The 17522-nt window shown below is 37.8% G+C and overlaps 1 protein-coding gene across 4 annotated transcripts in view; it reads left to right on the top strand.

The window, feature by feature from the left end:
* The window catches only part of PLS1 (plastin 1), a 155229-nt gene extending 138235 nt beyond the window's left edge, over window positions 1-16994 (top strand). For all 4 annotated transcript variants that reach the window (XM_081086150.1, XM_081086153.1, XM_081086151.1 and 1 more), the window contains 4 exons: window positions 7082-7215; window positions 7652-7775; window positions 14842-14966; window positions 15217-16994. In XM_081086150.1, coding sequence (XP_080942276.1) covers window positions 7082-7215; window positions 7652-7775; window positions 14842-14966; window positions 15217-15352 — 519 coding nt within the window. In that variant the 3' untranslated portion in view covers window positions 15353-16994. The remainder of the gene's footprint in view (window positions 1-7081; window positions 7216-7651; window positions 7776-14841; window positions 14967-15216) is intronic.
* The last annotated feature ends 528 nt before the right edge of the window (window positions 16995-17522 follow it).

Raw genomic sequence — 17522 nt, 5'->3', positions numbered from 1 at the left:
GTCAGTCAGATGTGTTCCACATGTGTTCACTTATATGTGTAACTTAAAGAACAAAATAAATGAACAAAGTTGAAGCAAACTCAGACACAGAGACTGGACTAGTGATTGCCAGAGGGAAAGGGGATTGGAGGACTGGGTGAAAGAGGTGAAAGGATTAAGAAATAGAAATTGGTAGTTTCAGAATAGTTATGGGGATATAAAGTACAGCATCTTACCTAATAAAAGAGAAACATGCAAATTGACCATACCTCCGCTACACTCACAAGCCATGCCCACCAGCCAATCAGGAGCAGGTATGCAAATAAACCCAACCTAGATGGCGGCAGCCACGGAGCTGGAGCAAACAGGAGGCTTGGGTTGCCCCTGGCAATGGAGGAAGCCAAGCTTCCCACCTTCCCTGGCTGGCTGTGGGCTCTGCTCAAGGCTGCAAAGTTTCAATTATAGAAGATAAATAAATCCCAGATACCTGCTTCCAGCCACTGTGGCCTCTGCTCAAGGAGGGTCTGGGAGCCTGGGTTGCCCAGAGCTGTGGCCAGCCTGCAAACAGCCATCAGCCCCTCACCCAGGCTGGCCACACCCTCATGGGGTGAGGGTCCCCACTGGGGGGCTTGGCCAGCCTGTAAACAGCCATCAGCCCCTCACCCAGGCTGGCCACGCCCCCCCAGCAGGGACCCTCACCTCATGGGGGTGTGGCCGGCCTGAAAACCACCACAGGCCCCTTGCCAAGGCCACCCCATGCCCAAAGGGGACCCCCACCCTGATCCGGGACACCCTTCAGGGCAAACCAGCTGGCCTCCACCCATGCACCAGGCCTCTATCTATTATAATAAAAGGGTAATATGCTAATTAGACTGGGAGACCTTCCAAGAGACCTTCCGGACATTCTTCTGGACAAAGCCATGGTGTCAGGGCCGAGGTAAAGGCGGTTAGAGGCCAAGAGGGGAGGGAAATTGTGGGTGGTCAGGCTTGTGGGGGGCAGGGTTGTTGGGGGTAAGCAGACCAGCAGGGGGGCCAGTTGGGGGAAAGCAGGCCATCAGTGGGGCTCAGTTGGAGGTGATCAGGACAGCGGGGGGCGCAGTTTGGAGTGAGCAGGCCAGCAGGGGGGCAGTTGGGGGTGAGCAAGCCAATGTAGAGGGAAGGTGGGGGCGAGCAGGCAAGCAGGAGGGGCCATTGGGGGTGATAAGGCTATTGGGGGGCATTTGGGGGCAAGCAGGCTGGCGGTGGGGGGGCAGTTGGGGGCAAGCAGACCAGCAGGCAGAGTGGTTAGGGGCAATCAGGCAGGCAGGCAGGCAGGTGAGTGGTTAGGAGCCAGCAGTCCTGGATTTCGAGAGGGATGTCCAACTGCCAGTTTAGGCCTGATCCCTGTAAACCAGCATTAGGACATCCTTCGAGGGGTCCCAGATTGGAGAGGGTGCAGGCCAGGCTGAGGAACACCCCCTCCCCCATGCATGAATTTCATGCACCGGGCCACTAGTAGGGAATATAATAAAAAATATTGCCACAACTATGTATGGTGCCCATTGGGTATGGAAATATCAGGGGGAACACTATAAAACTATATGATTGTCAAAGAATTTAATTACTTAGACTTCATGTAGGACAGTTGGCAGGGATTGGCAGTGTTTTTTGATTAAGCCAACTGCTAGATGGTGGTCAAACTGATGTTTTTAAGAGGTATATATAAGGCACATGGTCAAAAATTGTTACTAAATATGCTATACACTTGAAGCTATTTTTTAAAATATATTTTTACTGATTTCAGAGAGGATGGGAGAGGGAAAGAGTTATAAACATCAATGATGAGAGAGAATCACTGATTGGCTACCTCCTGCACACCCCCTACTGGGGATGAAGCCTGCAACCCAGGAATGTGCCCTGACTGGGAATCGAACCGTGACTTCCTGGTTCATAGGTTGACACTCAATCACTGAACCACACTGGCCAGACTACACCTGAAACTATTTTAAAATAATACTGAATGTATCTGTAATTGGAATATAAAAAATGAAAGTTGTGCTGAACATTTACAACTCGAAGCAATGTGCTATATTTTGTGCATTTTTTATAATTAAAGTCTACACACACAGACAAGTAAAAAAAGGTGAATTACTATCTACTCTTGGAATGGTAAAGAAATTTCAAAGAAATAAATATATAATAGATTACATATAAATTTTAAACTTATGTATATAAAAATAAACACCATAAGCAAAATTAAAAAGCAAAGATAACAACAATAAACTTGGAAACATGTTTGCAACAAATATGACAGATAGTTAATATCTATCTATATCTACTTATCTATCTATCTATCTATCTATCTATCTATCTATCTATCTATATAAAGTCTAATATGTAAAGTATCCCCTTGGGAGTTCGACTGGGAGACTGTGAGTTCAATCACTCACTATGTCGTGCGTTGACCACCAGGGGGCAGCGCGGAACATGGCGGGTGACCAGCATAGGTGGCTGGGCACTAAGGGAGCAAGGGAAGGAGGAGGAGGGGAGCAGGGAACCTGATGGGCCCTGATCACCAGCCGGGCCTAGGGACCCTATCCATGCCTCTAGTCCTTAACATATAAATAGTTCATACAAACAAATATCTAGAACTTGATTGCTATTACTAAAATTATGATAGCAAAATAGGATAGTGAAGAATATGAGTGAACAATTTTCAAAACAAGAAGATGGGTAATACACAATCAATATTTTTCATCCACAATAGAGAAATGCAACTTAAAATAAGAAACACTTGGGCCAAAACCGGTTTGGCTCAGTGGATAGAGTGTCGGCCTGAGGACTGAAGGGTCCCAGGTTCGATTCCGGTCAAGGGTATGTACCTTGGTTGCGGGCACATCCCCAGTGGGAGATGTGTAGGAGGCAGCTGATTGATGTTTCTCTCTCATCGATGTTTCTAACTCTCTCCCTTCCTCTCTGTAAAAAATCAATAAAAATATATTAAAAAAAAAAAGAAACATTTGGAATGCACTGCACCCAGTGTTAGAGGAAATGCTCATTTGCATAACCTTTCTGGATTCAGTTTGGTAATACATTATCAGTAATCTTCAAAAAGTCCTTTAATTTAACAATTTCACGTGTTATCTGTCATTATGAAACAATCAGAAAAACAGGAAGTTGTGTACCAAAATACTCATCATAGCAATATTACAGAGCAAAAAATGAAAACAATGTAATTGTTCCATAATGGGTTAATAAATTAGGGTATACACATAAAATGAAGTAAGATGTACCATTAAAAATAGCATTTTTAGGTCTTAGCCGGTTTGGCTTAGTGGATATGGCATTGGCCTGTGGACAGAAGGGTCCAGGTTTGATTCTGGTCAAGGGCACATGCCGGGTTGTGGGCTAGATCTCCAGTAAGGGGCGATCCTGCAGGAGGCAGTGGATTAATGATTCTCTCTCATCATTGATGTTTCACTCTCTCTCCCTCTCCCTTCCTCTCTGAAATCAATAAAAATATATATTTTTTAAAAAATAGTATTTTTAGTATTTTACTAATAGTGACATGGAAATGAGCGGGATAAAATATGGCATATGTATATATGAATCGAATTTGTTTAAAATACACACAGAGAGACATGCATTCAAAAAGGACTTCTTCAGATTTCTAGAATAAATATGTATTTATAGTCTTTATACTTTAAAAAACTATTTTTAAAAATAAGACAAAAAGAAAACGTCATATTGTTAATGATATATATTCATATTTTTCAGTATTTCTAGTGGTTTGACTTGCCTAAATTTTAAATTTTATTTGATTTGTGTATGATTCTAATCATGGAAGTAGAATTCAGAAAATTCGTTAACTAATTTCAAATAAGTTTTTTAAATAAAATTTTTATTTTATTTTTTGCATTTATTATTTTTTAATCTTTATTGTTGAAAGTATTAGATATGTCCCCTTCCCCCCTATTGACCTTCATCGCCCTATTGTCTGTGTCCATGGGTTATGCATAAATGCATACAAGTTCATTGGTTTATCTCTTCCTGACCACACACCCTCCTCTGCCTTCCCTCTGCGGTTTGACAGTCTGTTAGATGCTTCTATGTCTCTGGATCTATTTTTGTTCATCAGTTTATGTTGTTCATTAGATTCCACATATGAGTAAGATCATGTGATACTTATTTTTCTCTGACTGGCTTATTTCACTTAAATAAAAATTTTAGATGCAAAATATAACAGGAAAACAAAAATTGAACCAGTCATTATACCTGGAATTTTTTATGTTAAGCATAAGGTGTCACAAATGAATCATAAGTGGGGTGCTTCTTTTAACATATACTAGCTGTTTATAGAATGAAGCATAAAGCTTGAAATAAATTTAGTATGTTTAAAAAATAAGTCCTTCATTATTTCTTCAGTGTTTCTTTTCCCTTAGAATCCTGCATCCCATTATGTAACTTTTCTCATTTTCCAAATGATTTAAGCTTTATTTTTGTCCAAAGTATTTGAAGTGCTTAGTAATCATTTCTTCTATTAATGCTGTGCTCTCAATTTTTTTATTTTTTGCTTTCTTTGTGTTCATTCTTATCTTTAACAGGCTCTTCATCTTTTAGCCTGACAACTCTAGGCATTTCCAAGGCCCAGTTCTTGCCCAGTGCTCTAAACTTTGTATATTTTTATCTTCAGAGAGCAGATTCATTTTTAGGTGTTAAGTACTACCATAAATATGGCTTACTTCTAGGAACCTAATTTCTTATTCTTTCTTTAGTTTTGTTTTCAAATATTAAGTTTTTTGCCAAATTTGAAATCAAATGTTGCCAAAAAATAGAACACATCCTTTTCCTTATGCCTGCATCCATTTCTAGTTTTCCTTTCATTGACGGTCATATCCAGTATCTTAGGCCTCTAGACTAGTGATTCTGACCTTCTTTCTCACCCTTATTCCCCTCAGGAAATTTGCCAAACTATAAAACAAATGGTCTTTCATTGAAACACATTTTATATTGAAGTGCTTATTACAATTTGCTGGAAAAGTCTCCTAATGAAATGGGTGTCAGTTGAAAATATGCTGGTTTTTATCTCTCCAGTTCACACTGTTACATAATCAGAGCTCTGATGCTATTTTCCATAAATTAGGAATTGGTTCCATTTTTAAAAATCTGTGTATTTCTATAGCATATACTTCTAGTACACAGACTAAATTTATAATGTAATATGACTAGTAGGAAAAATAAAGAATATTGGAATATTATTTATTTCCAGAAAATGAATACATATCAAAGATTTTATTTAACTTACTAAGGGAGCCAAGCAGATATTACAGCAGGTTCAAAAGAATTTCTTGCATTTTTATTTATAACACACTGACTTTTGGGAATTTTAATTCTCTTTTTTAAAGAACAATACCCATTTATTTGTGCAAATTCTATTATTGTGAGGTCCCTTTCTCATCTTTTCTGGAAATGTTTTCTTATTCATAGAAAAAGCATCTGTGTGTCTTCAGTTGAAATGTTTTCCAATGAGGCTACAACTAATTTGGGAAAGAAAATCAGGAGAAGCCAGTTATACTATATTTCTTAACTAAAGTTTACTTTATTCTAAAAAGTATTTAGTACACACTTTTTTAGTACTGGTGATGCATTATAAGATTATAAGAGCTCACAATTTGGGTGGAGAAAAAAGACTCAACTTCTTAAGAATTTATATATATATATATATATATATATATATATATATATGTTTATCATTATCCTATATAATAAATAGGTAATATGCAAATTAACCCTCACATCCTCACAAGATGGCTGCCTATGACCAGGCCAGCAGGGAGGTTAATGAAGGACGACCAAAGGACTGAATAAGCAGGCTGCATGGGGCGACCAGGCCGGCAGGAGGGTTAGTGAGGGACAACCATACGACTGAACAGCAGGCTGTGTGGGGCAACCAGGCTGGGAGGGGGGCCGTGAGGGGTGATCAGGCCAGCAGGGGCGGCAGTTAGGAGCGACCAGGCCGGCAGGGAGGGGCAGTTGGGGGCGACTTGGCTGGCAGCAGGAGGCAGTTAGGGTTGACCAGGTAGGCAGGCAGGTGAGCGATTAGGAGCCAGCAGTCCAGGATTGTGAGAGGGATGTCCTACTGCCAGTTTAGGCCCGATCCCCGGTATTGGGCCTAAACCAGCAGTCGGACATCCCCCAAGGGGTCCCGGATTAGAGAGGGTGCAGGCTGGGCTGAAGGGACCCCCCCCCCCCCGCACAAATTTTGTGCACCAGGCTTCGTGTGTGTGTGTGTGTGTGTGTGTGTGTGTGTGTGTGTGTGTGTGTAAATAATTTACTTGGTATTCATTCATCAGATCCTTACTGTAGGCAGGGCACTGTGCTGGGTCCTGGCCTCTGTTAGGGAAGAGTATGATACAGATTTGCACATATTATAGTTTTTGCCCTTTAAAATGAGCTTGTGCTATGGTTAGCAAAGAAAGTACATCAAATGCTAACTATAAGTATATGATGATACATAAGCATTATAAAATAAGCAGTATTGGGAGTTCAAACATGGGATAGATTATCATCAGCTGGTACAGTTAAGGTTAAGTTTTTGCTGAAGAAAGTGAGTTAAAAGGGTAATTTCAGAGGATGAGAAAGATCTAGATAAAAAATATCGGAGATTGTAAAAAATCAATAAAATATATATTTTAAAAAAAGAAAAAAAATAGAGATGACTTAGACTCTTAATGAAACAATTTCTTCTCTTTTCCTTAATTTTAAGTTTAGGCAGAACTATATTATCTCTATTAATGGAATGCAGGAAACATAGGTTTTTAGTCAAAGATCTGCCATTAATAAGCTGTGTAATCTTGGATAGTCAAGACTTTTAAAGTAACAGAGAATCTTAAAATTTTCAGTTGTTTATCTAGGTTAACCCCTCAGTGCTTTTGATATTTTCAACTATAAAGTTGGAATAATTAATTTCTTAATTTCACTGCATTATTATGAAATGAAGTTCTGTAATATAAATTTAAGGTGTCACCATAGCTATCTTTCAGATGACTGAACTAGTTTGGCAGATTCAAGATATATATTCTTTAAAATTTGTTTTTATACCAACACTTTTACTTACTTATAGATTGAAAACTGTAACTATGCAGTGGAACTTGGGAAGCATAAGGCCAAATTCTCCTTGGTTGGCATCGCTGGGCAGGACCTAAATGAAGGAAATGCAACGCTGACACTGGCATTGGTATGGCAGCTAATGAGAAGGTAAAGGCTGCGGTGTTTATAGCAACACTGTGGATTTCTTTTTAAAAATCCTTTGAACTAAAGTGTTAGTTCATTTGGAAGAATAACAAACACAGAATAAATATACTACAAAAATATTAATTTTTAAATGATTGTTGATACTATATTCTTTGTAAATCCTTTTTTAATAGTGGATAAATCTCTAGAAACAATCACTATTCTTAAAAACTGCGTTGAATGGAGTTGTTTTAATTTTTTTAATACCAGATAGTAGTTTTTGTTTCTCATTACTGAGCTTTGTAAATTTGGATTGTAACTAAGTGCAAAAACCAGCTTAAAATTAAAAATAGTTGTTAGAATTGAATACTTCTTAAATATTTATCTAAATATTGATATATATGATGTGGGAGCAGATTTCACCCCTTTCAGTCTCAAATATACATATTTTCTGTTACAGGTACACATTGAATGTGTTATCAGATCTTGGAGAAGGTGAAAAAGTCAATGATGAGATTATAATTAAATGGGTCAATCAGACTCTTAAAAGTGCAAACAAAAATACTTCTATTTCCAGCTTCAAGGTAATCAAAGCTATTTTAAAAATAAATTTTTGGTAAGAAATTAAGTGTAGGAATAAACTTTATTGTGAATTACATTGGTTTAGTTTCAGGATTACATTAATGTTATATCTCAGGATCACAATTTGTGAGCTTAGGCATACTAATTATTTGGCATGTGTAAACCAAAACTGTACAGTGTGAACTCTTATATTTTTGATTCGTTGTCCTATTGAGTATAAATGCAGGTTAATGTTATCAAATTCTGATATTCTAATCTTAAAAAGAAATAGAATAGAGCAATAAAATAGAATTGTCAGATGAAAAAGAAAGCTAAAAAGCCATTGTTTATATAGGATCTGTAATGTTTTGTGCTCCCTAGCAGCAGTCTCAGAATTGTATTGACATCATTTCCAAGGCATAACAGAGCCAGCCAAACCAATTCAAGTGGGAATTGAAAAAACTGGTAGGAAAAGAAAATCTTATCATGTGGCTTCATAATGGCACTTAATGCTCACTTCCAAACATTTGTGGATGATTCATAAAGCACTCAAAATATAATTTGCGCATGCATACCCACTAATTGTCATGCATTTCCATTGTTTTGCTTTTGCATGCAAGCTGATGTTAGCTACAACTAAGCATGTCTGCTTGTATCCATTCATTCAGTGAGCCTTGTGTTTGTAATTTCATTATAAGTGAGAAATCAGCAATTTGTATTTTTGTAATAAAATAAGAGTGCAAACAGATGAATCCCTAAGTTCTCCTAAGACTTACTTATCCATCTTTATTCTCTTCTTTGCCTTTGCTCTATATGTTTAACAACATTGTAGAGTAGAAGAAATGTCAGAAATTGATAAATTCAATCTTCTCATCTTTACCTAAACTGAGCCCCAAAGTGGTTTTAATAGGATAGCTCAGTGATCGGCAAACTGTGGCTCTCGAGCCACATGTGGCTCTTTGGCCCCTTGAGTGTGACCATGAAGTTTCAATCGCACTGTACGTGTGCGCCTGCACGTGGTATTTTGTGGAAGAGCCACACTCAAGTGGCTGCAGTTTGCCGACCACTGGAGCTGGATTTTGTCAGAGATATTGTCTGAGTCCTGGTGGTTCAAGTGTGTATTTTCTTTTCCATCTTGGAAGGAACTAATGACATTGAGTTTTTATTGTTGCTTATTAAAAAAAAAAAAAGAATTTCAGTCCATGATTTGTCTTTTTACATTTTAGACATAAAACACAACATAGAAATGTAAAATAGGAAAGGAGACATGTAAAATTCTCCAATTGACAGTCACTCATTAAAATTGTTATACTGTAACTTAATGCATTTGTACTTTAATTTATAAAAAACAATTTGTGTATAATCAAATAAAATACAGTCAGAAAACATTTAGGAACAGATTAATAAGTTTTTATTGAGCTTTTGCCAGTAACATTTCTAGGCAAAGAAGAAGATATAGAATATAAGAAATTATTTAGCCCTCAGAGTGTTCACCATTTACTTGAAAGGCAAATTTGTATAACTGAGAAGGTAATGATATTATACTCATTAATTAATGCAACTACTATTATGGATAAATCTAACTGATCATTTCCAACTGAATGGTCAGTGAAGAGTGATGAAGAAAGTTGGATTTGATTTGAGCACCATGGAGAGGAGGGACTTGAATTGGTGGAGAATAAGAGTGGTGTAACAAGTTAGAAGGGGTCCATCTTGAATAAAGGCAAGTCTGAGAAGGTTAGGAGAAATAGTTTGGCTAGAGAAGCAGGTTCCTAAGGGATACAATGCAAGATATAGGCTGGGTTAATATTGTGGAGAAATCTGGCCTTAATAAAGAATATTGGTAAGGGCAGTAATGTAAGAAGAGTGACTATTTTAAGAATACTGTTCTGCATGTGGTGAGCAAATGGCTGGAGGAAGAATAGTTTAAATCCAAGGACATTATATAAGAAGCTGAGGCTGAACTCAGGTATGAAGTAAAGGATCTGGAGGTAGGGTGGTCACTGAGAATGTTAAGAATGAATAATATTTGCTATTGTAAAAGAATAGGTATGATTTGGCTTCTTGATTTAGGGAAACACTGCAGAGATTTTTCAAATCAGGTTAAAACTCCTGATTTGAGGGCCTGGATAAATGGAAAACAAAGTATAACAAAAATGGGGATGTCATGAGGTTCAGCTGCTTTCTGGAAAAGAAGATGAATTCAGTTTTAAGCTTGTTGAATTTGAGGTAATTTTCAGGAAGTGAGGAGCTGGATGAAAGGAGATATCAAAACTGGGAATACAGCCTGGCTGGTGTTGTTCAGTAGTTGAGTATTGACCTATGAATCTGGAAGTCACGGTTCGATTCCTGGTCAGGGCACATGTCCAGGTTGTGCTTTCAATCCCCAGTAGGGGGTGTACAGGAGGCAATCAATCAATGATTCTCTGTCATCATTGATGATTCTATCTCTCTCTCCCTCTCCCTTCCTCTATCAATAAAAACTTAAAAAACAACAACCGGAAATACATACTTGGTGATCAGTTGAATAGAAGAAATAGTTGAGAATGGGTGCACACAAGCTCTTTAAGGGAGAGAATTCATTGAGAAAAGTAGACTTGAGAGTATGGTTTTATTTAGCACTAGGCGGCAGAAACATACTGTGGGAGTGCTTGGCATTTAGTAGGTGCTTGACATAAAACTCTAGATTGTAAATAGTTAAGAAATTTGGCAGTGAATGCTAAAAATAGTTGGGGTTGGAGAGGTTTTTTCCAACTGTAGAAGGCATTATAATTGAAAGCCATAAGTAGTACTAGCAAGAACCATAATTAAGTCAGTGCTATACCTAGAAATTTCAGAAAAGTCAAGTTTACCCTTTTTAGTTATCAAGTAATTTTCCCTCACAAAGAATATCAGGAGGCAGTATATTAGCCAATAATAATAATCATAATTGCCATTTATTGAGTTCTATGTGTCACTATGTTAAACACTTTACACATTATTATTTCTTTTTTCCACAACTCTATAAATAAAAAGATGAGCATTAGAAAAATTAAATAACGTGTCCACTGTCATCCTGTATAATAAAAGCCTAATATGCTAAGTGTCTGGTCGTCCATTCAACCAATCAAACAGTAATATGCTAATGATATGCTAAGGCCACTCAACTGCTGCTATGACGTGCACTGATCACCAGGGGGCAGACGCTCAATGCATGAGCTGCCCCCTGGTTGTCAGTGTGCTCCCACAGGGGGAGTTCTGCTCAGCCACAAGGCAGGCTGATGGCTGCCAGTATAGCGGTGGTGGTGGGAGCCTCTCCCGCCTCCTCAGCAGCGCTAAGGATGTACGACTGCAGCTTAGGCCTGCTCCCCACTGGCAAGTGGACATCCCCCGAGGGCTACCAGGCTGCCAGGCTGCCAGAGGGATGTCTGACTGCCAGCTTGGGCCCGATCCCCCAGGGAGCGGGCCTAAGCCAGCAGGTGGACATCCTCCAAGGGGTCCCAGACTGCAAGAGGGCATAGGCCGGGCTAAGGGACCCCCCCGAGTGCACAAATTTTTGTGCACTAGGCCTCTAGTGTATGTATATATGTGTGTATATATATATATATATATATATATATATATATATATATATATATAGAGAGAGAGAGAGAGAGAGAGAGAGAGAGAGAAAGAGAGAGAGAGAGAGAGAGAGAGAGAAATATGTGAGGTAATAGTTGTGTTAATTAACTAGGTGGGAGGAATTCTTTCACAAAGTATAGCATCAAATTTACACTTTAAATATCTTACAACTTTGTCAGTTATACCTCAGAAAGCTAAAAAACAAATAAAAACGATTTTTCCCAAACTTAAAAAAAAACTCATAAATATGTAAATAAGTAATCAAAATACAGCACAATTAAGCCACTTGTCTGTTTTTGAATCACCACAGAAATATTATGAAAAGCAAACACATAGAAATTATAATTTTATTATAGAACTAGAGGCCTAGTGTACAAAATTTGTGCACTCAGGAGGGGGGTCCCTCAGCCTGGCCTGCGCTCTCTCGCAGTCTGGGAGCCCTTGGGGGATGTCCGACTGATGGCCTCCATCAGGGAGCGGGTCTAAGCCTGCAGTCAGACATCCTTAGCACTGCCAGGAGGCAGGAGAGGCTCCTGCTACTGCCGCTGTGCTTGCCAGCCTTGAGCCCAGCTTCTGGTGCACTGACCACCAGCGGGCAGCTCCTGCATTGAGTGTCTGCCCCCTGGTGGTCAGTGCACATCATAGCGACCAATCATTCCGACGTTCGGTCGATGCATATTAGCCTTTTATTAAATAGGACTAGAGGCTTGTTGCATGAAAAGATTCATGCAATAGGCCTTCCCTTCTCCGGCTGCCAGCACTGGTTTTCCTCTGGCACCCAGGACCCAGGCCTTCGCTCAGGCCGGAGCCGCCTTCAGGCCTTTGCTGCCCCGCCCCGGGTCAGGCCACACAAGGAACACCTGCCGCCCAGGGTTTCAGATAGCAGGCCCAGAAGGCGGCAGGGCAGGTGGGATGGCGCTGTCCCACCCTGCCTGCAGCATGCAAATTAGCTGCCATCTTTGTTGGTGGTTAATTTGCATATCATGTTGATTAGCCAATGGGAGGCGTAGCGAAGGTATGGTCAATTATCATGTTTGTCTGTTATTAGATAAGATTATATGAGTGTTAAGTTTAATTTTAGAAAGTATAACAATGTACATCTAGAAAGCTTATTAAAAGTGTAGATTCCTAGCCCCATCTACAGACTCATTAATTTGAGTATAGGGATAAATTTGTGCTTTTAACAAGCACCTCAGGTGATGTTCATGTAGGTGGTTTGCAGAATACACATTGAGAAAACAGGTGTGAGAATTTTTCAGAAATAGAGAAGATGACAAAAAACAGATCCCAGTTACTACCAGGAGACAGACTGAAGGACTCTATTTTTATCCCTCTACTTCTACCCCCAAGTGTTTCATATAATAAGCATTCCGGAAAATGAAGAATATAAACTTTTCTAAAATTAAAAAATCAGTGGCTCCTAGATCATGACCCAAAGAGAGCAGACTGTTACTCTGTTTCACATACTTCAAATTGTTTCATGAAACATTTATTAAGAATGACATTTGGCTAGGAACTATACTGGAAGCTTTCACTTATATAATCTTAATATTCCCAGGATTCCTGTGACATTCCCATTGTAGTAATTAGGAAAGAATACCTTTGACTTCAATAACAGAAATCAAGTTTAAAGTGGTTTAAACCAAAGGAAAAGAGACAGAACAAGAGCAGAAATCCAAAGGTGTAGGATTGACTTCAAGGTTGGTTGAGCCAGTCACTGAAGAATGTCCTTCAGGACTTAAGTTTTTGTCCATCTCTGCTTTGCCATCTAAAGTGCCAACTTCACCCTAAAGCTGATTCTCCTCTTGGTCATAGGATAGCTCCTGATTAGAGAGATTTTATCCTCTTATTCACATCCAGGAGGAGAGCTTGCTGGCTTTTCATAATTCTTCCCAAATAGAAAGGGCCTCACTTTAAATTAAATTAAGCCCAAATTAAATTAATGGGACTTAGACTAGTATTTTTCAATGTGTGTTTATTATTCACTCAAGGAGTCTTTTTAGACATTTTCTTCCTAAACACCCCTTCCCCATGAAATTTTAAGAACATAGATATTATTATATGTCTGCTTTATACATAAAAGAGTAATTTGATCATCCCAACCTCAAAATGCATGGTCTAGAGACTAATTCAGGACACCCCTGGAACTGTGGATGGGATCAGCCTTCCTTGGAGCACATGTCCACGTGTGGGAGGTATGGATACAGAGCAAAAATGTGAGTTCTGTTAGGATGAAGAAAGTAGTAAGGAATGGATTCTGGATAGGCAAACAACAGTGGCCACCATTCAAGCTGAGAGACAGAACAGATAATTTGTATTGGTAAGTGGTAAAATCAATTCAGACCAGGATTTCTAACTTCAACTGCAGTGCTGTAGCCACTAAAACTTAGTTATCCATTTTTAGTTTGTCTTGGAGGTAACGTCAACAATGAAGAGAATCTTGAGAGAGGCAGTTATGGATTCAAATAGCGATTCTGTACTTACTAGTACTGGTTGTGTGGAAAAATCACTGGAGGAGCTCTGTGAACTTTATATTCTTCATCTTTAAAAGAGAGATTATAATTTCTTGAATACCAGACTGTTAGAAGGATTAAATAAGCTAAACATGTAAAACAACAAGAAAAATGCTTTTGTAAATGTTAGTTCCTTTCCATTATCATTTTTTTTCTTTTCTTTTTTTTTTCTCAATATATTTTTACTGATTTTAGAGAGGAAGGAAGAGGGAGAGATAAAAACATCCATGATGAGAGAGAATCATGGATCGGCTGCCTCCTGCAAGTCCCCCACTAGGGATTGAGCCCACAACCCGGGCATGTGCCCTTGACTGGAATTGAATCTGGGACCCTTCAGTTCACAGGCTGACGCTTTATCCTCTGAGCCAAACTGGCGCAGTGGTCGGCAAACTCATTAGTCAACAGAGCCAAATATCAACAGTACAACGATTGAAATTTCTTTTGAGAGCCAAATTTTTTAAACTTAAACTATATAGGTAGGTACATTGTTATTAACTTAATTAGGGTACTCCTAAGGCTTAGGAAGAACCACACTCAAGGGGCCAAAGAGCCACATGTGGCTCGTGAGCCGCAGTTTGCCGACCATGGGCTGCTAGGGCATCATTTTTCTTTTTGAAAAAATTAAGTAAGGCTTAGGAATTCATGGTCTAAAAATATATATTATTACTAGAACTTGCAAAACTACTTATTTGAAATTCATCTCCTACTCCCTTTCAAAAGTTATTTTTTACATAATGAATACTGTAGTTAGCATACTTTAGTAATTGTCACATCCACAACTTCAGGAAGATGACAACTTTCTACACTGTAAGCTCTGTAAAGATGGGAGGGAAAGTGTATTTTCAATGATTTGTGATGTGTGCCAGTTGCAGAGAAGCTGAATGTTGAGTGTAAAGAAAGTTTATAAATTGCTTTTAGTTTTGTGGTTATGACCTTCTGGTCTGATATGAATTTTCATCTATTCTTTATTTTCTAGGACAAATCTATTAGCACTAGTTTACCTGTCCTAGATTTAATAGATGCCATTGCACCAAATGCAGTTCGTCAAGAAATGGTAAAGAGAGAAGACTTTTCTGATGAAGACAAGCTGAACAATGCTAAGTAAGCTTTTATTATTTGTATTAGAACATAGTGGCTCTTTAAATTCTTAAATCCATACAGGTGAGGTTAATATGTCCTTAAAATTCACATTTTTAAATACAACTTGTAAAGGAAATATGATTTAACTACTCATAACCTTAACTTTTTTGGAAAGTTAAATCTTATGAAAATATTTCATTCTTTTAGTAACGTATATTAAGTGAAAACACAGTAGATAACAAATAAGATTATTTTTCTTGTTTTTTTAAAGATACGCCATTTCAGTTGCTCGAAAGATTGGTGCCAGGATATATGCCTTACCTGACGACCTCGTAGAAGTGAAACCAAAGATGGTCATGACGGTGTTTGCATGCTTAATGGGAAAAGGACTGAACAGAATAAAATAAACATTTAATATGATTTTCTGCCACATTAACACATTGAATGCCTCACAGTTTACAGAATTCTGAAATGTAGTAGGTATAAAAGCAAAGATTACTTGTATGCTCAAAAACAATTGTAAAATTCATTAATGAATTCAATATCCTATTCATGCTAGTTAGAGTTTGTCGACCTTTTTGGATAACACAATTAATTTACTAGTATTTACTGATAATAGAATATGTTCATCATCAAGCCGATATTTTGCGATTAAATTATTTTCATTTCCAGAAAGTCTCATTAAAACAAGACTAATTTATTCTTTTTCATGGTTCAGAAAGATCAATACAAAATTTTTTTTGCAAGTCCTGTGAAATGTATTTTGATTTGTGTTAATTTTAATCATAAATACATTAAAAGTCATAATTCAGTTTCATCACTTTGTTTTTTCCCTCTATGTGCAGTGGTCTAAGCTTTAACTTTTCTGTAAATTTCTATATTGTCTAAAACTTTTAAATGATCCCATCGCTGCTACAAAAAACAAACAAAAAACTTTTAAGTGACAAGTATTGTTCTAGCAACATTAAATTTTTTTCCATATGAGAACTAACTCCTGAAGAAATCCCAAAGTTTATTCTCTTAGGTAAGAAGCCAGAGCTTTTTACTTAAAACTTAATTCAACTCCATTCATACTTTATATATGCTAGTTTGGTAATGACAGGCAGCATACATATGTTGGCAGGATGTTATTAGGGAAATATGTGTGTGTATGTACATATTTTGCACCGAATTACCTGAGTTTTCTTAAATGGTATGTATAATTGGTAAGTCAGCCAATCAATAAGTATTTATTGTGCCCCCACTGTGTGTACTTTTTAGTTTGTAGCTATTTGGTACATGAAAATTTCTTTTAGAAATATTCATTTTTGATGTGCATATGGTAATTTGTGACTGACTTCTTCCAGATATTTAGAGCCAAACATTGGCTAGAGGATTTCAAGATATGTTGATGCTATAATGTTAGTTTCATGTTACAGATGCTAATTTTGATCTCTACTGAAGCCCTAAATAATTTAGAACATGCCTACTGAATCTCTTTAGCAGAAAGTAACACAAAGTATTTTTTAACATAGAGCATTTTCATGTTTTTTTTCTGCAGCCTCCTACAAGTTGGCAATGTTTGGTGAATGCTTGTGATACTTAGGAACAACTAAGTCTGAGAACTGTTTTTGTCTGAATTTTTAGGAGTGGAGAGATTCTTTATTAACATTTGAATTCAGAAATCTGCTTTATTCATCTTCCACTGTCAGTACCAGTGAAACTGCTGTGCAACAAAAATACTGTCACTTTATGTCAGTATGAATGAGAGGTCTAACTTCCCTTTTTACCATGTGTTTAGAATTTTTAACTGAAATTATGAACAGGTGGAACTATCAAGTATATTCTTCTACAAGAGAGATTTCCTTTCCTTTTATATTTTGATGATTTTTCCCCCTATATGATGATTAAGATATGTTCTTGCTCTTTTGTGAGATTATTTAAATCATGTTTCCCCTTTTGATTTTTTTCACCATATATTTACTAAGTTATCTGATTTACATGAAATTTAGCACTCCAGGGTGTTCTTTTTCTCACAAAGTATATTTAATAAAAATTCTGTGTATGTACAAATGTGTCAGTATTTATTTTATTTAAATCAAAATATAGAACCCTGAAAATTATATATATAAAAGCCTGCCGCAACCTTTGTGGCAGGATTTAGGATCTGAAGGAGGGGCCAACGCACAAATGAAAATGCTATACAAGAAATATGAATTTGGAAGGCATTATGGGCCAGGTGGAGCCTCTTTTTTGAAGAGAGACACCGACTTCTGGCCTGGTCCGCTATTTATTTACTTGAATACACATTTTCCCTTTAGCAGTGCATACTGTCATATCAAGGATAAAGGTTGGTAAACAGTAAAAGGATTATCAGGTTAGGGAATTGCCTTGAGCCACCACTATCTCAACAGACGAGGTGCTTAGTGTCAGCCCTGCTAACGCACAAGGTCCATCAGCCTTCTGCATTCCTTGGTGACAATATTGGCAAGCAGTGGCTTCCTGCATCTCCCCCTTTTTGTTTTCTTAATAAATCTTGAAAAGTGTGTGCAGTCTGTAGGGCTTGATTCCTTTTAAGACTCTTCATTCCACATCTGC

Source organism: Myotis nattereri, assembly GCF_964212035.1.
Source record: "Myotis nattereri genome assembly, chromosome: 3".
NCBI lineage: Eukaryota > Metazoa > Chordata > Mammalia > Chiroptera > Vespertilionidae > Myotis > Myotis nattereri.
This window is presented reverse-complemented; position numbering and strand designations above follow the sequence as displayed.